The following is a 24,143-nucleotide window of genomic DNA, read 5'->3' on the forward strand; positions in this document are numbered from 1 at the left end:
CTGCGGCTCGTGACGATACATTGATGTGTAAAGACACAAAACGATCGGTCTGTGCAAGAAACTGAACAGTATTTATACCGTTTTTTTTACCTCTGATTTTCACCGCAATGTCTGAACTGTCCTGAGCGCGTTCGCGTCTTCTTCTTCTTCTTGCTTTACGGCGGATTGCAGACTTATAAGTGCATTACCGCCACCTATCTCTCAAATGGACCATTGACACTCTATCTACAATCTCAATTAGGAGTGTCAAACGCGCTCAGGACAGTTCAGACATTGCGGTTCCCATCCACTTCCATTATAGGACTGACAGACTGCAACGGTTTGACTTAAAAATCTCAGTTTGTGTTCTACTGAAGAAACAAAGTCACCCATAGCTTGCTAACCTATGTGAGTTCACAGGTAGCCTAAATTATTTCATTGCAAATATAATATAATATAATATTTATTTGTGGGGCATTTCTTGAATGGAATCAACTCGAATCATTCCATTATAAAAGAGTGCTCTGGAGGTTTTTGCTATAATTTCAAGGACTCACACATCAATAATTATCTCATTGACATACATGTCTCACAGGCTTGTACTTTAGACATTGCACTTTCTAATATTAGGACAACTTGTCCTTATGGTTTAAGTCAATAATTTAAAGGTCAGAAGAGCAAAAACTACAAAGCTGAGTAAAAGGTCAGGGTGCCTTGACTCACACATCAATAATTATCTCATTGACATACATGTCTCACAGGCTTGTACTTTAGACATTGCACTTTCTAATATTAGGACAACTTGTCCTTATGGTTTAAGTCAATAATTTAAAGGTCAGAAGAGCAAAAACTACAAAGCTGAGTAAAAGGTCAGGGTAAGAGTGAAAGGTTTAACTGAATAAAGCACATGCAGGCAAAGTGCAAGGAACATTTTAAACAGACAAAAGTGTTATTAATGATGTCTGTGATAGTGTGTAAAGTTTAATATTTAATATAAAGTGTTTGAAATGTTATTTTATTTCAGTTGTTTGCCAAAGTAACATTTGCAATTTTTGATTGTTTCATTTATATTTATTTCATTTATATAAATATAAAAATAAAATAAATATTAAAATAAATCATAAATATAAAAATATATAAAAAATGACATAAAAATGCAAAAAAATTTAATAAATTATTTATTGTATTATAATTTATATATACACATAACTGCAATGTGTGTGTGTGTGTGTGTGTGTGTGTGTGTGTGTGTGTGCACTTATCCCAGGTTGTTGTAATGGGACTGTTGAAATGCAGTGTAAGATGCTTTGAATAAAAAGTGTCTGCTAAATGCTATGTAAATAAGAAATGTCAGGGCCTGTATATTGATTGTGCCATTTAGAAACCTTCTGCATGGCCTTTCCATCCTCTAATATTGAATGCTTGTTAATAAGGGTATATTTCATACCCTGTCTTTAATGCAAACCAGTTTGCAGTTACGGCAGGAAACCAGATCTTTGCATTTCAGAACTATATTTGGAGTTATGTCCGAAAAAGTGGGACATCAGATAAAGTGGGTCAAATTCACTTTCACGCTGGAGTGCCCTTTAAATATCAAGAGCCAATCATATTGTAACAGTCATGAATAATTACTATTTCACACCGTTCTCATTTGCCTGACATCACTGTGGTGGGCGTGGTCAAGCTTCAACACAACCGATAACAACAAGCACATGGTAAGTGCGCTCACAAATACTCCCTTTAAATTAAAATAATAACCATTCATTTAAAAAAAAAATCATTCTGCTTTAAAATAATAATTTAATGTGCAATTGCCCCCCAAAAATGCAAAATTGCGTGTGTTTATTTGTAATGATATTTAAAGTAATGACCCACTTAGCTTAGCTAAACGTGTTAGGTAAAGTGGGACAGTAGCTATCTGTTAATGTGGGACACTACACTATTCAGATGAAGTATGATTATTCATCATTTTATATGAGCTATCATGTCATGGAACATGTCAGAAGCCTGATGTTTTCTAATAATCCCATTGTAGCTGTGCTAAACTGGTTGCTAATGTAATGTCAGATGTTTCTATTCTACTGTCTGAAGATTTGCCTACTTTGAGTTAGAAGTTATGAAGATCAATTCGAATATAACATTATATATTATATAATTAATTATGTATAATATATATAACTAAATATAGGTGTGTGTATATATATATATATATATTTATAAATATACTGTATATATATCAAAAGTTTGGGGTCAGTACATTTTCTTTCTTTTCTTTTTCTTTTTCTTTTTTGAACAGATTACTATTTTTATTCAGCAAGGATGTGTTTGATAAATTGATTTTAAAAAAGTGATAGTAAAGACTTATATAGTTTGAAACGATTTCCATTTTGAATAAATGCTGTTCTTTTTAACTTTTTATTAATCAAAGAGTCCTGAAAAAAAGTATCACAGGTTCCAAAACATATTAAGCAGCACAACAGTTGCCAACATTGATAATAAATCAGCACATTAGAATGATTTCTGAAGGATCATGTGACACTGAAGACTGGAGAAATGATGCTGATAGATAATAAATCAGCACATTAGAATGATTTCTGAAGGATCATGTGACACTGAAGACTGGAGTAATGATGCTGATAAAAGTTCAGCTTTGCATCACAGAATAAATTATATTTTACAGCAATTTTAACTAGTGAACAGTTGTTTAAAATTGTAATAATAATTTACAATATTACTGTTTTTTTCTGTATTTTTGGTCAAATAAATACAGCCTTGGTGAGCATGAGAGTCTTCTTTAAAAATCATCAAAAATCGTACTGATCCCAAACTTTTAAACGGCAGTGTATATAGCAAATTATAACTTACTAATAAATAACTGATTTCTAGTTCAGTCTAGAAGGTATATTTGTGCAAAATGATATAATATTAGTTGAGTAATAGGGATGTCAGAATATTAGGCCTAATTCAACAACATTCTGACTTTTATCTTTTCAAGGAAATATGGAAATGCAAAGCGAGTTTAAAGGAAGAAAAGGGCTGAAGATGAATCAGTGGAGTGAGGAGCGTATGAAAGCTGCAATAGACGAGTATAAAGCACAGGCTGAGTCGGGGCAGAAGCCTGCGCTACGATTGCTGGCAAGGAAGTGGAACGTGCCAAAAACGACCCTTCAGAGACGCGTGAAAGGGCTCGTCGAGGGATCTGAGCATGCGTCTGGAAGAAAGCCATTCATCCCTGTTGAATCTGAGCGGGAGTTAGCGCGCCTTCTCACCTTGCTTTCAGAGAGAGGCTTCTCCTTGAGGAAGACTGATGTTCAGTCTCTTGCTTTTGAGTTTGCCAAGATAAATGGCATCCGAGGGTTTTCAGAAGAGAAGCAAAAGGCAGGCTATTACTGGTTCGAGGGCTTTATGAAGCGAAACCCCGGGCTGCAAATAAAGAAACCTGAGACCACATCACCAGCTACAAGGATGAATGAAGAAGAGCTGGAAAAATGGTTCATGATGTATGAAAACACACTTGATGCCTTGGGAATTAAAGACGTCCCTTCACATATTTGGAAGTGTGATGTATCAGGACTACAAGACAAGTTCTCCTCTCAACAATCTGTCGGGGAAGGAGAAGATCCCTGCGTTCAGATCACAACCGAGGAGGAAACGGCCTCAACTATACTAGCAGCATTCAATGCCAGTGGTGCGTTTGCTCCTCCGCTTCTCATTTTCAAAGGAATTAATGTGAGAAATGAGTGGATGAATGAAAACATGTGCGTGAGAGCATCAGATAATGGCCGGATAACAGCAGAGCTGTTCCTTGAGTGGGGGGAAATGTTTGTGGCACAGCTCCCAAAAGATGACTCCAGGCCCCACCTTCTGTTCCTCGATGGCCAAAGCAGCCACATCTTCAACCTCAGCTTCCTCAGTCTCATGAAGCAGAACGACGTGGAAGTCATATGCTTTCCTGCGCCGCAGCCGGCCAACATGGCTCTGTTTGGGAGCCTCAAACACAACTGGTGCGAAGCGAGTCGCAAGTGGAATCAGCAGTGTGCAGGAATGAAGTTGCCCAAAGCACATTATTGCTCTGTTTTCATGGAAGCATGGAAGAAAACTGCCACTGTGGAACAAGCCAAAGATGTGTTCAGAACAACAGGGGTGCTCCCGATAAACAAGTTTACCTCCATTGGGCATAAAAGCACCACGCTATGCGCCGAAGACGCCGCACATTGGAGCACTGAGAGCGGCTCTGATGAAGTGGCATCATTCACAGACTTTGTGGTCATACAAAAAAGTCACACACCCAGAGCCAAGACAGTACCATATTTACAAAGAACCTCAGAATACCTTCTTTATGATGAACATTTAAAACAAAGAAATGAACAGAATAAAGCAGCCACCTCCTACAAGTGCAGAGGCTGCTTCATAAACCACGGCTCAGACGGTGATCTGAAAGCTGCTGAAGCGTGGATCAGATGCAGCAACTGTAAGGCCTGCTACCATGAGTCTTGTGCAGAAGAGGATGGGATATATGAATGGGTTTATGATGGAGATGGTGATAATCGATAAACTGAAGGGTGGAAAGACAGCATCATTTCAGAACAAGAAAACACATTCACATACGATTTCTGAAAACATTGGTCTTTTATTCAGTCACGGTCTGGTGATTTTGAAATAGAACATGTGTTAAAATAAAATGCTGTGAGAATTAAATATCAGCTAAATCCATGACTAAACTCCATTAATCCTTGGACACATCTTAAACAGTCGCTATTTAATAATTTATTTATACAAAATTGTATTTAGTTACCAATTTTGTTTAATTAAGGGTACTTTTTTCGAATAATAATACATTTGTTTCAATTGTATGTAGTTAATGTTTTTAATTTTCAACTAAACATAACTTCAAAAGCAAACAGCCAGTATTAAAAACACATTACAAGCAGTAAACTTAACTGTATTAGGGTGTGTTAGTCAAGCAATGACTGAATTGTCTCTATTTCTCAGCATTATTACTCTGATTATTACTCTGAACAATGAGTTTTGTTTCATTTTCTGTATGAAGTTTGACATGCTGAATATGAAAATCACATTACTTTTTGTGTTCTGGAATGTTCCACTAGAATATCACAGAAACATCTAGAATGTAGGACGTTGCTATTTTGACTGTCCTTCAAAGAAGATTCTTTTCTAAAAAGCTGTTAGTATAAAGCACACATGCTGTGTAGATGCTTCAGTCAGATCAAGCTGATGATATAAACTGACTGCTTTGCTTCTTTTGTACCAGTCTCTGAATATTCTGATTACATCACGGCAGTGACATCCAGAGTGTCATTGTTCAACAGTAAAAACAATTAAGGGGATTTTAGTAGTATAATATAATAAATGATAGCAATATAAATGAGAAGAGTGGCTTTGGTATTAGTTTTGACGAAAACCAGCTAGGGCTTTTATTTTGCAATTCACATCGGAAGTGAGGAACTCTTTCGTAGTCACTCACTTCCGCCTTCACGTTGTGCGCAGTTGCCCTAACCGTTGATAGCGTTTCACTTCGTACGACGTAAAGGACTTCAACCCAAAGGCTGGGAAAAGGAAAAAAATGTAAGTAGCAACACAGTGCATTCGAATGACATATATGTTATACGATTTATGTTTTAAGTACAGACTATAATAAACCCGAACTGCAGAGATACACGTTTAAAGGTTGCGGTGTAACGTTAGGCCTTGTCGTGCACATTTAGACCCGTGGCCTCGTTTTATTTTTTTACATTTTTTGTTTTTATCATCCTAATTCGTCCATGTGTTGTGTTTAAAGCGGATGTTTGCTTGGGATTTAAGCTTACGTGATTCACCTAAATAAAGTGTTTACACAGTTTCGGGGTTAATGTAAGTCGACGGTCCTAAAATGAGATGAATGTTATTATCGTAGCATCAGATTGACGCTCAGCGGACACTTGCGTTATTTAAAGCTGTAAAAGGCGTCGTTTTGATGTGTTTTCTGGGATATTTCTTAAGCACTTGTAAGGTTTCTGTCCAAGACATTCTCTGCATTTCCTTCATGTGCACTGAATCTGGATAGTAGTGCCATTGCCATGTTTACACATTTGTGTTGAATTCATATTCTGCCTAATGTTTAATATGCCCCATTCCAGTTCTGACTTGCACTGTGTTGATATATTCTCTTTACTAATGCATATAATTTCAAACTAACTTAATCAGTCTTCTCCACACAGTCACGCCATAAAACATTCAAATCTTATCAGCTGTAGCTATTTTAATGCCTATCATCATAGTGTTCTTATCTTTCCACCGTCCTTTCTGGTCTTGTCATCAGATTGCATTACTGCTCCGAAAGTCTTTAAACATAAGAATGCATGCATGCATACAGACAGACCCTTTCCACTTCTCATGTTCAGAATGCCAAAGTCAATAGTTCCCGCCCACTTTTTCAGCAGCCATTGTTAAGGAATTGTTTCCCCCCTCTTTCATTTTCCCTCTTGCCATGAATCAAACAAACGAGGTGAACAACAGCATTACAAACTTTGATTTGAAGCAGAACAGGATTTGAGAAGCGGACAAAAAGACAAAGGTACAGGGCTTTGTACTTAAAGGCTTTAATGAGGGAAAGAACTGTAATCCAATGAAGTATTGCATAGCCAGTATAAAAATGAAAAAATAAATATTTAAGTAGGTTTGTCTTTAACAGTTTGTAAGTTATCTTTACAAATTAATTCTCTTTCATTTGGAGAAAATGAATGGGATTTTCACTTCTGGAACCCAATTCCTTTCCTCCAACTTTAAAAGATAAAATCTATTACTTTTGCAAGATTTTGCAAAAATAACTAAAACAATAAAAATCTAGATTCCATTAGACTTAAAATGTTCCTCATCAACCTGAATGTTGTATTGCTTTTATAAAATGATTACAAAGTATTAAAAATAATAAAAACACATTAGCCCTAATTAATGCAGTTTTATGTGATATTCTTCCATAACAAATTGTTGCTACAAAAACAGCAATTTGCATTGGTTGCTACACAGTGATACATGGCTGAAACGGTACTGACCAATCAGATGTAAGGACTTTCATTTTTGTAATTGGAGGAGTAACAAATATAAGTGCAAGTTAAGACTTTGAAGAAATGTTAATTGCTCTTCTCAGTAATTTAGTGTTTTTAAGTTGTGTTTTTAATTACCTTTTTCACCAGTCACATATAGTGCCTGCTGTTTTTGATTGTTCGTGTCCATGTGCAACTTTCATTCATTCATACAGTTCATCAAAACTTATGCTTTTTCTGTGTTCAGTTGATTTTACCTTTTATTTTGATATATATATATATATATATATTTATTTTTATTTATTTTTATTTATTTATTTATTATTATTTTTTTTTAATTGGTCTATTTTTGGTATTTTGGCCGCACAGTAACCACTGTTTTTATACTGATACTGCAAATGTCATCCTGTTTTATAAGACACTTTTCTCATTTCAGCTTTCCAAAATCATAGATGACAACGTTCTGAATAAAATAATAAAAATAAATAGCTTGTCAAGTGAGACACCATTATGTATATATTTTTTTCCCCATTTTTGACTTTTTTTATACCATCTTTTCCATTACAAACACCACAGATTCAAGTCACAGTTAATGTGTAAAATTTCACTTTTTTTTGGATGAAGATTCATATCTTGTTCAGAAAATCCTGTGCTCTCTTTGCACCCCATGTGTTTCACTTGAGCCCAACTATTGGCTGTTATCAAGACCTCTTGATGCCAAATTATTTAAGTGCTAAAGTTGATTAGCTTTATTTTGGTTAAATTTGTTTCCGTTCATGGATTTCTGATTTGTAGTTTTTGGTCATGCAGTACAACTTAAAGGCATGATCACTCTCTCTCCCTGAATCTCTCCTGACCAAGAAAGTGTGATGCTTTCCCTGTCTTTCCCATCCACATTTAAGGATCTAAATTTGATTCAGACTCTGTTTTATTTCCCTTCAAAGCTCTATTGTACTTTCCCAATAAATTGCTCTTCATGATACTTATAAATCTTCATTTTATGGTCTATTTGGTCAATGTACCAAACTGTCCATTTGTACCTCTGTCATTTGTAAATAATTTTGACTTCTGTTACTTGCATTGTATGGATTTGTGGAGCTCACTGTCTTGCTTTCCTATGCCACTGCTAACCATTTCGCGAGCATGCTAGAAATCATTGCTCCATTGTGTTTCTGCAGACCTGTTTCATTCTGGAGGAGCTCTCTTTACTCGATCCAGGCTTAAATCGACGGATTGTCTTTCTGGGGACTTTTTGATTCGCTTTGTTCCTCTCTTTTTCCACTCGTCTAGAGCGCCGTCATGTCCCAGAAACTGACCGGTGATGATGCTCAGAAAGGCTTTGCTGTTGGCCGTGGGCTTTTGGCAGCCGCCGAGACTTTGAACTTTAGTTTGGGCGAGACGCACTCGGACCACTACGGCTCGTCTTCCCAATCTCATAGTGGCATGTCTGGTTTGGGTGGAGGGGAGGGAAAAGACCACGACTCTCAGCTGTCCCGCCGAGCGGGCAGCCACATTAGCAATACCATGAAACTGTTCGCCAGCCTAGGCCTGTCGCCCACCGATCTGGATGCGCTGGCGCAGGTTCCAGAGGAGAACATCAGCGTGGAGACCTTGCCCCATCTTATCATGCAACTAAAGAACCGCAAGATGGAAGCCGGCCGCCGCATGACTGGGGATATGTCGACCCTTTCTTCTGAGTCTTCGTACAGAGGCGGCCGAGACGATTGGGGCAGCTCACAGGGTGGAAGATTGGACCGTTCTGGAGGGCAGGCTCAAAGCCGCTCGCAAGGCGACTTCGGTTATACTTCCACACAAGAATCGTCCGGTCGTGGATACGACATGTTAGATTACAGCAGCGGTAGCGGCAGAGACCGCCAGTATTCTGATCTTTCCCATGACTCCTACCGCAGCCTTGGCATGTCGACGTCATCGGCATCTGACGACATGTTCATGCAGAGAAGGATGGGCACCCCGTCTCAGGGCAAAGTGCAGGATTTCTTGGGAGTCATGCCCCTCATGTTTCCCCATGTATGCTCCCTTTGTGATTATGATGTGCACTCTGTCATGGTGAGTAATTCAAGCCGCTTGCCTTCTGCACACACACTTCTTTCTTCTTGAGTCCTGCTTGTTGAAGAAGACCCTCTTTAAACATCATTTGTTGCATTTAAATCAGCACCTCTTAGTTTTGCTTAGTATCAAATTGGAGTAAAAAAATTGGACATGAACTGTTGTTAGCTGTATTACTGACTTCTTGGTCTTTATGCTTGGCTCCAGTTAGGACAGTTAGCATGTAGAACTCTTTTCAGATCCATACCAGTACTCATTTGTTGCTCGTACTTATAGTCAGAAAGGGTAACTTGTCAAGCTAGCTCTGAGCCACTTTGTCAAGCCTTGAATTGTTTAGATCTCAAAGCCAGTTTAACTGTCATGTACAAGCAATGTTGTTTTATTATATTAAGGTTATTTTTTTCGTCCTTTCCTGTGTTTGTGAAGGAATGGACTCAACACACGAATGGGATTCGTCACTCTGAAAACCGCAGACTCCTTCTGCAAATGTAAGTGAAAACTGTCCATTCACATGTTAAATGCATGGTGTTATTTAGAAACCAACCTAAATTTCACATCCGGTAAGTACAGTTCCACTTTGGGTCTTTTGGATCACATATTATACAGAAGTTTATGTAAAACCTTATTTGTTCTTCTGCATAATCATTTTAATTTAAGTGACAGTATTCTTCTGACATGAAGGTGAGTTAATGAATAACAGAATTTTCACTTTTGGGTGAACAAAACCTTTCAGTTAAACCTCTGGTGTTGTTAGGTCAGTTTTGACAGAAAAATTTTACGTGTTGTTTTTTTCTTCATCTGAATATGAAATTATGTAAAGGTTTTGGTACTTGCTATGTGAACACATGCACACACACACAAATAAAAAAATCATGGACCTGATTCAAAAAGGTCAAATGGTTCTGAAAATAATGGTCACTTGTATTGTTCACAGTCAAAATGGGTGCATTGGAAACGAATGGGAAGCGAATTTCATCTAGTGGAAGCATTTGGTACTGCGCCCAAATAAAATCTTACTGAAAGTTTTTTTTTTTTTTTTTTTTTTGAGATATCCTCAAATTTGAAACAACTTTAGATTTATGCCTTTGATTTTCATGCAGTTGTAGAGTAGGGTTGTAACGATATACCTGTATGGCGGTTTATCACGGTTTGAACGTGCACTGTTATCATACCGTAAACATTTGCATATCTACGGTTTAAAAAAAAAATGAATGAAAAAAAATCTCACCTGCGCACATGCAACTTATTTCCACTCGGCTGCTTCACTCTGCATTCACTTGGCTGCTAACACGCACGTTCAGCGGAGAAAATGACAGAGACCGAGATTATATCTAATCTACATCCCCGCCAAACAAAAAGTTAATATCTGCAGTATGGGAATACTTCAGATATTTAAAAAAATGAACGCGGGGCTGTCCTTGAGGACGGATCCAATTTGCAAAAAATGTGGACGCAAAGTGGCTGCAAAAGCAGGCAATACATCCAACATATTCGCGGACACCATCCCTCCGTGCAGATGAAGGTGTGTCGCATTTATAACAAGTTATAAGTTAAGGCCATATGATTTCCGTGAAGCAGAGGGAAGTCGTGAACATGGAATTTACAGTATAATGAGGATTTCACATAAACGCGCAGATGGATGGATAAGTCAAAAGTAGTTATGATATGTGTCTGTGAATATTAAAGCGCAAAGACACTGCTATATAAATAATCTGCTTGTTTCTGCATGTCTCTGAGTGGCGCCGTTTTATCTACTGCATACTGAAGTACGCATACATAAATGGTGTTTTCAGCATCTAAGATACATAAACCTGAACATCAGCAGAGCTGCTCTGAGAGAAAACGTACATAACATTTCCTAGTTTTATTTGAGGAAAACCATTGTCAAATACACTCTGAAACTCAAAGGTCCGCTACAGCCCGTCAAAATAAAAGTTCGATTTAATTTGAAATTATGACAGAAACATCAGTATTGTAAAATGTACTTCAAAGTTATAACAACAATAATATTCTTTATAATAAAATAATTTATTTAATCATTGTTTTCAAGGAATATCATGTTTGTCCATGTTTTAACTTTGCCAAAAATAAAAGTTGTAAATTTTCATTTGTTAACATTTTTAAAAAATTATTAAAATGTTAAAGTGTGATATAGATATACATAAGGTGTACAGCTTTATTTTTTTTATAGTTTTTCAAATTAATTAATTTATTTTTTCAGAAGGGAGACTTCAATACTTTCATTAAAATGGTTTCAAGTTTGTTGTAATAAAGGATTTATTATAACCGTGAAACCGTGATATTTTCTTCATACCATGAAAATCTCATACCGTTTACAACCCCTATTTTAGAGTAAAACGTGTTTTGAAAATATATTTCATTTAAAAATTTTAAATAGTGTTTTTGTGCATTTTTCATAATAAAATTAAACTTCTTTAGTTTACATTTTTTAAACTTTTTTTTTTTTTTTTCATCAGCAATACTCTTCCAAGTGTACTCTTTAAAAAGAGACCAAACTTAAGCTCCAAAGCGTTCAAGAGTTATGACAGTTTAAGATAGAAATTTTATTTTCAGGTCTATTCTCAAAAAGCGATCAATAGGTAATAAATTCAAGATTCTTTGTCACTATACAGGCATAGTGAAATTTGAGCAATCCTAACAGTGCAGTCACATGTAACTTAAACATCTGTAATAAAAAAAACAAAAAAAACCCAAAATGTTATTACTATACAATACATAAACCAATACAAACAAGGCGATAGTGCAAAGTTAAGCCTTATCTGCAATACAGTCAGCGATAAACGGTATGCTGTTTAACAATACAATACAAAGACAGTACAAACAAGGCGATAGTGCAAAGTTAAGCCTTATCTGCAATACAGTCAGCGATAAACGGTATGCTGTTTAACAATACAATACAAAGACAGTACAAACAAGGCGATAGTGCAAATTTAAGCCTTATTAAATGGATCATAACATTGAAATAAAAAAGGATCATTTTTGACTGCCATGCAAACAACACAAAAGGGTTAAAAGAAATTATGAAGAAATTCAGTTTGTCACCATGAATCAATCAAAGTAGACCCCTCCAAATTCATAATTAAAGATAGTGTCTCTATCTTTTATGAACATTTTAGCTATTTAAATGCAGTCTTGAGACTACTCGTAATATTAAAAACAAATATAAAGAGTTAAGAAAGCAAATATAAAGAACCTGATTACTTTTTTGTTGTTGTCGTTTTGAATGTAGCGTCCGAGTTGATTATTGTATATGAGAGCCTGTAGTTCTAGTGCATTAATAAGTTGCCATGTAGGACTTCTAGACATGGTTGCTAACTTTTGCTCTTGCAGTGTTTGAAACTGAGTTTGTCGTTCAAGTGTTAAACATTTAGAGCTCAGCAATTCAAAAGGACCTGAAAACTGTTTCCTGTTGTATTATAGGTACCCAGACTGGGACCCTCAGTTGCCCTCTAGTCGCAAGTATGTTACTAATTGTTTTTCAAATACTTCTTTCATAAGTGTGATGCACCCTGCTTTTTATGAATAAAATAGTTGTTTTAGAGCATTAAAAATAAATTCTTCTCAGGTCGACGTCCCTTTCCCTGGACACGAAGAGTCGTTCAGATGGCTTGTTGGGGGCGGCTCCAATTGGTGCCAGTCTACAAAGAACAGGGATGAGCTCCAACTGGGGTAATAAATCTGTGAGAGGATGCAGTCTGGTCTAAAACAATTACTTTCAACAGCTTACTTACTGCTATCTTTTTGCTGAATCGGCAATCCACTTTCATTCTGTCCTTGAGAGCAGTCTGTAATGTAAATGTCTTCCTGTGGGTTTCACTGATTAACAAAAACAGTACAGTGAACTTGAAGATGACAAAAACTTTTCTTGTGATGCATTGGCTAATTTGGGTCGTTTAAATCAGTCTCAAATTGTAAATAACTTTTTTTCAGGATCTGATTCCAGTATGGGAATGACAAGTAAAATGACGTCGTATTCAACAGTACCACCCAAGGTAATAATGTACTGAAAGTTTTTTTTGTTATTTTTTTGTTAAGATGTTAAAGGTGCTGTATGGAATTTAACTGTGCTAAAGCATACATATACCATAATATGGTAACAGATATTTAGGAAACATGTTATGTTCACATACTTGTTTCTCTGAAAAACAATGCTACAGTCAGTTATTCTATTTTAAAAATGTGTTCTGTGTCGGAATGCCTGTTTTTGTTTTGGTCTGTGTGACTCTGCCCACTGCCAGTTTAATCAGTAGTATTTCAACACTCCGGGTTGCCAGTTGGCAGAAAACACAGCGTATTGCAGCCATGGAAGCTTTCAAACAAACTGGGACAGAGATCACAGATTCTAGTCAGCCTAAAAAGCCTCTGCATCCAACTAAAAATCTCTATGACCAGTGGAATATTATATGTGGATAAATCAACTCATCAAGTTACAGTATAAGGCTTGTTGCCTTTCGCTGTCAGTTGCGCTCATTCCTGTAGCGCGTCCTCAATCTGGCAAACGCCGTGAGTGTCGAGTCTGAGGAGTAGGGCTGTCAAGATGGCTGAAAAACTACATTCGAATTTTGTACTTAAATATTATCAAAATTCGAATTATATTTGAATTTAAAATGCATAATTTCAGTTAGGGTGAAGAAAAGCTTTTGGCTTCTCTCTTGAGGCCACAAGAGGGCGCATCGAGTGGGATGGGGAAAAAATCCCGCCATAAAGTCTCGAGATATGTTTTTTCAAAGTTAAACTTGCATCAATTTTACATGGCTTTCTAAACATGCGGCTCTTTTGTGCGAGACGCAAGTGCAACTGTGATAGATGTCCCTCTAGAAAATGTGCGAAATGTGTTCTGTGTGAACGGCTTGGTTTCAGTTTTGACGTAAACAAGATCTTCTCCGCATTGATGTTCTCTTTTCCCACAATATTTGTAATAACGCAGCAGCGCCGCATCTAGTGGCTTCAACTGGATAGGCAAACAAAAACATTATAATGCAACGACACATCGTTATCGCATCTCGTGCACCACTGATAAGGCTGCCTCGTTAACGCACACCTAAAATTCGAATGCAACGTTTTTGCATTCGAATGTGGATTTTTATTTTAAATTCAACGAATATTCGAAATTCCAATTATTTTTTGACAGCCCTACTGAGGAGCAAGGTGCAGAAGAAATGACTCTTTAGTATTTTGAATTTGAACTGCAGTACCCATTTCAACAACTAGATGTCAATATTACATACTGCACCTTTAAAATTCTGTAGCATTGAAATGCATCTGCAATTAACATACTGGTATATTATATATAATCGGGACATTATTTTTTAGATCTTTTGATTAAGTGGATGGTTATCTTAGTGCTTGTACACTTATGAATGTTTTTGTTTTAGATAAGAAGTAGGGTGGTCGTAGCAAAATACGAAAGGAAGCCGATGTCTCCAAACAGCCTGTTTGCCTTGGCAAAACCCTTTGGCACCATCTGTGAACATCTGATACTGAAGAACAAGGTAGTACCTGTACATATTTGAATGGTCATTAAAGATCATAAGTCATGACAATGACATTTTACCTCAATTTGGAATGTGAATTCCCATAATTGGTATCTGTTCTGAGTAAGTAATGCCATAAAGTTTATTACATTCATTATTTATTGTATTTTTCAAAGGCTTTTCTGGAGATGCAGACTCATGAGGAGGCTTTGGCCATGGCTAATTATTACCAGCGTAAACCTGCCATTTTGCTTGGGAAAGAGATACACATTTATTTGTCAAAGGAACTGATGGCTATTGAGGTAAGAATGTTTCTTTTAAAGGGGTCATATGATGCAATTTCAAATTTTCCTTTCTCTTGTTACAAGCTGTTCGTGCATAGATGAGATCCCTAAAGTTGCAAAGACTAAAGTCTCAAACCCAAAGAGATATTCTTTATAAAAGTTAAGACTTGTCCACGCCCTCCTAAAATGCCTAGTTTAAACACACCCCCACATGTCTATGTCACTGTGTGGGAAGATTTGCGTAACGCCACCCAAATGTTCACGCAAAGAAAGAAGGCGTAACTTTTATTCTCGCTGTAGTATTGTTGTTGCTGCCATGTCGTGGAGACGCTGTGTTTCATTGTGAAAGCGAAACTACTTTGTTTGGCCTTCCAAAAGAGGACGATATCTGCTTCGTCATGCCTGGAGCTGATCCGTGCTGGTCGCTGAGGAAATACATCAACTTCACGCTGTGGATCGCTGGATCGGCTTTCACCGTGGACAAAGCGGAGTCCAGCCCGGGGTCGTCACATGTGGTTACCGCAAGCCCGCCGGCCGCGCCGTTCTCAAGCCTGCCGGCCGCCGCTTACTCTAGCCCGCCGTGTGTGACGCTGCGTGTTTCGTTGTGAAAGTGACTTTGAAAAACTTCTTTGTTTGGCCTTCCAAAAGAGGACACAACTAGAAATCAGTGGTTAAAGGGTTAGTTCACCCAAAAATGAAAATTAGGCTGTGTTTTACATCCTAGGTGTATATGACTTTCTTCGACGAATCCAGTCGGAGTTATATTAAAAATTGTCCTGGCTATTCCAAGCTCTATCATTGCAGTCAGCGGGTGTTGCAGTGCTTCAGTCCAAAAGAAGTGAAATAAAAAGCGCCCAACAACATAATGTTCTTTTTAGCAACGTCATATGACCCCTTTAAGAGTAGAAGTTGTACAAATCAACCAGTCAGCTCAATTAAGCTTATTTGCTTTATCAATAAAGAAAAGTGGAAGGCCGGACAGAGAAACTATGCCCATGAAGAGAGGAGTCAGCCAGGTGGTGTTTTTCTCCAATTTACCACGAGGTGGTGAGAAGAAAATGGAGCTCCTCACAATAGCTCGTAGATTTGGCACGGTTGAGAAGCATCTCTTTCTAAATGATGAGGTAAGTTACATATGCAGCATGCATCTTTAAAATATGTCCTGTTTCATGGGTCTCTTTAGGGCTGGGTAAAACTACCCAAAATTATCCCAGTATTTTTTTACGGCCCTAGCAGTAATTTGTTTTTATAACAAAGGAACCATAATTTTAAAACAAAGAGTCAGCAAAAACTGCATTCAAACTGTTGAACATTAATATTATGCAATATTAGGAAGATGCTTTTATCCAAAACGACTTTCATTGCATTCAAAAGTACATGCATAATGAAATCCATGACCTTGGAGTTGCTAGCATTATGCTCTACTGTTTGAGCTACAGAAATCATGTAAAATACAGTAAACATCAAGTTGAAAATAATCCAGGCATGTTTGTTCATTGTCATTCATTTTGTGAACAAAGAAAATATTTAATAATAATTACTTATGTGCAACTTATGTGCCAGTGTAACAGTATATAGTAATAAATGGCAGTAATAAATGTACATAGCTTTACTAAAACATTTTGGGAACACATTTGATTTTAAGAACCAATTCTCACCATTAACTAGCATATTACTAGCATATTGGCTATTTATTAGTACTTCAAAGCACATATTAATGCCTTATTCTGCATGACCATATTTTAGATCCTTTAATCCTACTAAACTTAACAACTAGCTTACTAACTATTAATAAGCAACAAATTAGGAGTTTATTGAAGCAGAAGTAGTAGTGAATAGTTAGTTAACAGTGAAAATTGGACCTTAAAATAAAGTGACCAATATTTTCATTGCAGCTGTCACACAGGGACTTTTGTGAACTTATTTTGAGTGATAAATCTGATTTTTGAACTGATTTTTTTAAATTGAGCTGATTTAGAGAAAAAAAATCTAACTTAACTCTAGTAAGGTTTATAGGGGATGATATTAACATCTCTGACCTAGTAATCTCATGCTTGCAAGTCGCAGGGCATGGAGGGATTGCAAAACTAATCCAATTACACAGTCTACAGAAAACTCCCATGAAAAGTTTGTTTGGCTTTACATTGCAGACACACTGTGGATATTTGACATATCACTCAGCTCTGAGCTTTTTCTCACTTTGACTTCTTTTAAAACAGGCATTTGTGCAACTGAGCAATCCTGAGGATGCAGAGATGTTGGTGAAGTACTACACCGTCAATCCTTTGACTATCAATAAAAGATCCATTCGACTGAACATCTGCACAAAATATAAGACTCTAACGTAAGTTGTCCTTCCTATCCAGAGAAACCACTTACAACTTTAAAAAGAAAACAAAACCAAATGTGCTGTAAATGTGCTTGATGTTCCAGGGTCCCACCAGGCAAGGGCGATCAACCAAGGGAAGCACCTCCCCGTAAGAGCAGCACTAGCAGCAGTGCCACCAGCAGAACTGGTGATAAACCTTCATCGAAGACCCAGAGGTCCTCCTCTACATCCAAATCCAAAGGGAGCTCTGTTGAGAAAGAAGAGGAACCAAAGCCTGAGGAAGCAGAAGCCCTAGGCGATGGGTCAGGAGATGAAGATGCTGATGTTATGGAAGCACGTGATGGAGATGAAGAGGGTTTTGAAGAAGCAGATGCAGAAGATGTCGAAATCTCCTGTGATCCAGAGCAAGCCACTGAACAGCAAGAAGATATTGATGACACCAATGTAGAGGAGGAGGAGGAGGAGGAGGAGGAGAACCCTGAAGCGCAGCAAGCCAGAGATGCCGAGACTGTGGAGAACCAAGAGGACTCTGATGAAAAACAGGAAGAGACTGAGGTGGAGGAACCTGCAGCATCTGAAGCAGAGCAGGAGGAGGACACCTCTGATCATCCTAAGGACCTCGAGGAACAGAATGAAGATCAACCTGAAGATGAGGGTGCTGAAGAGGACAATGCAGAGCAGGCAGGACCTTTGGCACATATTCTGAAATGCTACTGCCTAATTCTTTGATGCTGGGATAGTTCTTAAAAAAATTAAAATTGTGTTATTTACTCTTGAACGTGAAGAAATATTCATGTAGATATTTTCCACACAACAAAAGCATACAGTTTCCAGAGGCTGTCAATCTCCAAAAAGGACCAAAAACAGCTTAATTAAAAGTACGCAGTAAAAAAATAGCGTTACATTTACGGTAAAAAGCTTGCCACTGTGTTCAGAAATTACTGAAAATACTGTCACAGTGTTTACGGTTTTACAGAATGGCATTTTGGTACTTGTATATTTTACAACTTATAACTGTATATTTTAAGTGAAATAATGCTAATATACCAATCTTCTTAAATGACCAAAATCTGCTTTTTAACTTTAGGGGACCTCTGGAAATGTCCTTTTACTGCTTTTCACCATAACATGCTTTGTAGCAGGCACCTCCCCCATGATGAGTGGACACGCCCCTTACTGGTGATTGGCTACAAGTGCATTTTGGCGCTCAATCCGATCCACTTTCAGCAGCTTATTGCACTTTTAACCAATTTATTTTGTTTTTTAATAGTCCATATCTCTCATCTGTTGTATTCCAAGTCTTCTAAAGCTGTACAATTGTATGAATCACTTTTATGCTCTTGTCCTCTTTGGAGCTTGACAGCCCTGATCACTATTCATCACAGCATGCATATTCTTTTTTGGGGTGAACTACTCCTTTAATATAAATTGCATGTTTTTCACTCTTTTGACCTGCATTTCTGTTGACTCTGTGTATCTGCTTCTAGGAGGATCAAAATGAAACTGATTTTCCTGAGAACATAGATGAGTTTGTTACTCTTGATGAGCTAGCAGAGGAGGAGGACGCTGACAAACAAGACTCAAAGTCCAAAGCTAAAAACACATCAGGTACTGCTCTTGAGCAATGACAATGGCTTTAGCAGTGATCCATGAAAATTGAGTCTTCGGTGTTAAATTAAAATAAAATAAAAATTTACAATCATATTTTTAATTAAATCTGGAATGTCAGTGCTCATGACTTTGTCGTCTTTAATTAGCTAGAACAAAGAAGCGAGGCTGACACCCAAACATTTTAATCGGTTTACTTTACCAAATAATGTATTATACCTCTCAAAAGGGATCAGTAAGATTTTTTTTTTTCAAAATTAATACTATAATTGTCCAAGGATGCATTAAAAGTGATATAAAAAAAAAATCAGTTTCAAAATAAATGCTTCAGGATATTAGAATGATTTCTGAAGGATCATGTGACACTGAAGACTGGAGTAATGATGCTGAAAATTTGCATCCCAGGAAAATATTTTTTAAATTGTAATAATATTTCACAATATTACTGTTTTTACTGTATTTGTGATCAAATAATTGCAACCTTGGTGAGCGTAAGAGACTTCTTTCAAAAACATTGAAAGGTTTTTCTGACCCCAAACCTTTGAATGGTACTGTAATCTTGAAATAGCTATTGATTAAACTTTTTTCTGTAGTCATTTCATTTAAATGATGCATCTTCTCATCTTGTATGTTTCAGGAAGCTCCAAGGATAATGGAGTAAGTCACTTATTTCTCGCATACTTGAAAATTAATTTGCAACCAATGAGTACGTTTACATGGACAACAATACTCCGATTTTAATACGATTAAGACAATACTCTGATTAAGAATCTACCATGTAAACAGAGATTTTTGATTACCTTAATCCAGCTAAAGTCATAATCGAAGTAAACACAAATCGAATTAAGACATGTGGAGTATTCCTATTTTAGTCGCAGGATACACACACGGCAGTGCTCAACTGTTTGACTGCAAATAAAAGAGCTTCAACACCTCTGTCGTCTGTATGCACTTACAAATAATTACCTGCACCTGAAGCTTTCATAAAATTGAAAATGAAACTCCCAAAACTGTACATGGCATCATCACGAAGACAAACTATACATTTATACGTGAAATTCCGGAGGGGACGTCGGATTGCGTCACGTAGGGACGTAATGACGTGTGCCATTAATCGAACTATGTACTATAACATGTAAAACGGGAACATGAAAGAAATTTTCTAAAAGTAACTCATGTAAACACCATAATCATAATATTGGCTTATTTAGAATAAGGTAAATAATTTGATTACTGATGTCCATGTAAACGTAGTCAATGTCTGTACATTGATTTACTGATTGTGTTAGATATTAATATATGTTCTCTAATTGTAGGGATTGAGAGTTGTGAATGTCGTTGGGTTTAAACGTGGCTACGGTTATCTGGATGAAGTCCTTGCTCTTGCAAAGCCATTTGGTAAAGTGGTGCGGCACCTGGTTTTGGATGTGAGGCCTGAGGTAACAGCTCTCAGATGTACTGTTCAGGCCACCTCACTCACAGCAGCTTTGCTGTAGCTATCCAAAAATTTGTGCTATCCAAAAATTAATGCTAGATTATTTAATAATATGTGTATAAATGTTTATTATGCATTGACAGGCTGTTTAATTGATTGCAATTTGGCTGGAGAACACAGTCCGTGTTCAATGAATTATGCTCAAATAGCCTGAAGGTTGTTTTTTTTTATTTTTGGTGCTCTGTGTTAGGCCTTTCTGGAGCTCTCCAATGAACAAGAGGCAAGAGCAATGGCTAGTTTCTACAGTGGAAATGTCATGCCATCTGTGTGTGGAAAGCCTGTGAAGGTCTATCATTCACAATCCTATCCAACCATCCAGGTAAGACTTGGTCTTATTAAAGGGATAGTTTACCCAAAAATGTAAATTTGCTGTTAATTTACTCACACTCAGACCATCCAAGATGTTGGTGAGTTTTTTTTTTATTTAGTAGAAGAGTAAAGAGATTGTTTTGCCATAAGTGTGCTTCTTGCTGATTCATAACATTCAAGTCAGCAGCTGCCCGTCTTTAAGAATTAAGAAAAGCATATCAAGGAACACAAAATGAATACCCCTGGCTCATGACGATATATCGAGGTCTTATGAAGCGAAACAATCTATCTGTGCAAGAAACTGATCACTATTTACATTATTACCTGTAATCCTGAGCCTCAGGTAAACGGTCCGGAGAGATGTCTGGTTCACAAGCAAATCATTCTTTTGAACCGTTTTTTTGAACCGTTGTTAAACCAGTTCATCAAGTCAGACTGAATCATCTGAAACCGTTTGCGGCTCGAGCAGCACAGATGTACAAGTTAGTTATCCAAAACTCACTTTCAGACGCCTGACAGTCACTCCGACTGGAAATTAGCCAAAATACCGGCATATCTGACCCTGTGATGAATGAATCATTCAGCGCTCCAGTTCCTCCAAAAGTCACTGAACTGAGGAAACAGTTTGACTTGGACTGAAGACCAACGAGCCATTGGTTTTATGTAAAAAGGTGAGCTGATGAAGAGCAGTTTAGTCACTTCATGTGTTTTAGACATGTAAAACATCCACATTTCACATCATTAGTGGGTGCTTTAATGTTAATTTGGTATATGTGGTGTCATTGCGTGATTACGTAAGCAAGCAAGTGAATTGAGCCAAATCATTGAAACAAACTTTAAGAAAGAACCAGTTTGTGGAAAATAATTGGATTTCCCCATTTCCTGAGGGTGATAAAATTAACCGCAAATATTCATTTTTGGGTGAACTATCCCTGTAACTCTCCCGGAATTCTGCCTTTGAATCTAAAATTGCGGAATCTAACACCGTTTATGTGCAATGTCTACAGAGCGGCAGAGTCATCTACGTTCGTAATATTCCACCCTTCAAAGGCTCAGATGCCTTAATTCTGAAAATCGCAGAACCATTTGGAAAAGTTAAGAGATACTTTCTGAACCGAATACGCAATGAGGTAATGTAAAAATTTGACACTTTCTGGCGGATAAATACGCAAAATAAATATGGCGTTTATAACATTTGTGGTATTTTTGCTCAGTGCTTCATTGAGATGGAAAGATGGGAAGATGCTGAGAAAATGGCAGAGACCTACAAGGAAAATCGACCTAAATTTGAAGGCAAACGACTGGTTGTCTACGTGAGCAGGAAATATAAGCAACTCAAACATGGGTCAGTTGGAAATTCAGATTCCCTTTTTTTTTTTTCTTTCCAAAGAATATTGCATGGCATCTGTTTTGACAATATAATCTTCTCCCAGACACAGACCTCCAAGCCCAGAGCCTGAGGACAAACGGCCACTCAAGAGGGAGCGCTCCGGAGAGTCTGAGACCCAGAGCAACTCCTCTGGCAAAAGTAAGAATAAGAAAGAGGAAGAGCCTTCTGTCAAGAAGATGAAAGTGGAAGAGACTGTCACTGATAAAGCTGAGAAAGAGGAGAGCCAGGAAGAGAAGGAAAGCCAAAATGTTTCAGCAGAAACCGTTCCTGAAGTGAAGAGCGATCCAGAGGAGGAACAAATCAAAGACACATCAGAGCACCAGAATATGGAGACTGTGAGTGACCTCATTATTTTTGTTTATAGCATGAATATAGTCTTGTTTGCCATTCCTTTTTGGATGAGGGTAGCATGCTTATGAATGAGCTCTCCCTTTAAAGGAATAGTTTGCCCAAAAATGAAAATGTACTGAAACTCACCCTAAGGACATTAAAGATGTAGATGAGTTTGTTTTTTCATGGGAACTGATTTGGAGTAATTTAGCATTGCATCACTTGCTTACCATTGTATCCTCTGCAGTGAATGGGTGCCGTCAGAATGAGAGTCCAAAAAAGTCCATAAAAACACCACAATAATCCACACCACTCCATCAATTTACACCTTGTGAAGCAAAAGCTGCGTGTTTGTAAGAAACAAATCCATCAAAACGTTTTTTACCCCTTTATTATGGATACTTGTCCATAACGCTTCCTCCAGTGAAAAGTGGTCACATCTGAAACAGGAGAGAAATATGCACGGATCAAGCAGTGTTTATAAGCCAAAACAGTTCTAAACAAATATATGGGTGGATTTTGATGTGAGAGAACAACAGGGGATGGATTTTTTTTTTTTTTTTCATATTGGGGGGGGGGTCTTATTATAGATTATGGAGTCATATTTTGACAGTGATCTCAGTCCAGACAGTAGCTAAAATATATTTTTTTAAATGCTGCCAACAGGATGTACTTGATTTATCCACTGCTTTCCTTTGCCCAGGAGCCACAAGAGGAAGAGACTGATGCTACTCCCCCTGAATCAGAGAAGAGCGTGAAGAAGACGGAGGAAAAACCCATTACAACAACACCGCCTGAAATAAAGCTTGACACTAGCCATGCTACTCTTGAGGCATATGATCCTAATGTCCCAGTGGGTAAGATGGCTTTGGTTTTTGCAAAGAAATAAGTTTGACATGGCATAAACCTATGTATTTAGTCTCCTTCACGGAGTAGTAGTCTTGTCCACAAACGTGGAATAAAAAAATCACATAAATATGGTAATAAATCAGTTCGGCTTGCTGCTAAATGCTTCAAACCAATCGATGAATGTCTTTTAAAAACCTGATATGCCCTGACTTAGGAAAAACATTGGCCATTTTAGTCACTATTTGTGCAATATAGTCCTGATTAGATGGCTTTTAAGGAGTCTCATTAATGAATCCCATTCGACCCGTTTCAGGTGTGGAGTTTGTGAAGATGGGATATTACTGCAGAGTCTGCTTCCTGTTTTACTCGAATGAAGACACTGCAAAGAAGATCCACTGCAGTAGCCAAGCACACTACGATAAACTTAAGGTGATCATTTTTTTTCATCCTCATCATTCTGTCACTTGTAATGCGCTAACTGTAAAAGCATAAGATGTCAGGAAAGGACTGAGGTCTAGATTATGTATTACAGCTTGGGGTTTCACTTACTTTTTTATATCAGAAATATTACATTGACATTTTTGGTTCTTTTTGAAACAAATGTTCTTTTTCGCAACAGAAATATCTGGAAAAGGAGAAAGCCAAAGCACAGAGTAATGGAGCGAAGAAATAAACCGTTCACGGCACGCTGGAGCATCTCTTAATATGTCCTTTGTGCTGTGTTTTGTGAATTTTAAATGGTTTTTTTTTTCTAAAAAAAGATTAGACTGAGGTTTCGCTCTTTTTAAAGTAGTAATGAAAGCTGACACATTCGTAAATCATATTCCTGCCTGTTCTGTTTTAGTGATTTAGATGTGAAGTTTAACACATTTTACGCCTTAATTGCTACTACTACAACAACTGTATTTTTGTTTTTCCTTTCTTTTATTAAATTTCAGCATTCCTCAGACTCTGTCTGACTCTTT

At 37.3% G+C, this 24,143-nt stretch overlaps 2 protein-coding genes across 3 annotated transcripts in view; both read left to right on the forward strand.

Moving 5' to 3' along the window:
- Positions 1–4,709, forward strand: part of LOC107664775 (uncharacterized) — a 24,492-nt gene extending 19,783 nt beyond the window's left edge. The window contains exon 2 of the mRNA XM_016455432.1: positions 2,975–4,709. Within this exon, the coding sequence (XP_016310918.1) occupies positions 2,975–4,533 (1,559 nt within the window). The 3' untranslated portion in view covers positions 4,534–4,709. The remainder of the gene's footprint in view (positions 1–2,974) is intronic.
- Positions 4,710–5,453: 744 nt separating this feature from the next.
- LOC107664767 (matrin-3-like) lies at positions 5,454–24,127 on the forward strand. 2 transcript variants are annotated; one of them, XM_016455419.1, is made up of 21 exons: positions 5,454–5,565; positions 8,201–9,089; positions 9,516–9,577; positions 12,531–12,569; positions 12,676–12,779; positions 13,041–13,102; positions 14,486–14,602; positions 14,761–14,886; positions 15,831–15,992; positions 17,088–17,212; positions 17,302–17,878; positions 18,685–18,805; positions 19,443–19,462; positions 20,122–20,244; positions 20,491–20,619; positions 21,617–21,739; positions 21,824–21,954; positions 22,043–22,334; positions 23,033–23,186; positions 23,492–23,607; positions 23,798–24,127. In XM_016455419.1, the coding sequence occupies exons 2-21, from the start codon at positions 8,322–8,324 to the stop codon at positions 23,849–23,851; spliced, it is 3,405 nt and encodes a 1,134-aa protein (XP_016310905.1). In that variant the 5' UTR covers positions 5,454–5,565; positions 8,201–8,321; the 3' UTR covers positions 23,852–24,127. The 2 variants fall into 2 exon arrangements, with proteins under 2 accessions (XP_016310905.1, XP_016310906.1); XM_016455420.1 differs by having other exon boundaries at positions 8,313–9,089.
- Positions 24,128–24,143: the final 16 nt, after the last annotated feature.

The sequence above is a fragment of the Sinocyclocheilus anshuiensis genome, unplaced genomic scaffold (assembly GCF_001515605.1).
Source record: "Sinocyclocheilus anshuiensis isolate Anshui unplaced genomic scaffold, SAMN03320099.WGS_v1.1 scaffold235, whole genome shotgun sequence".
NCBI lineage: Eukaryota > Metazoa > Chordata > Actinopteri > Cypriniformes > Cyprinidae > Sinocyclocheilus > Sinocyclocheilus anshuiensis.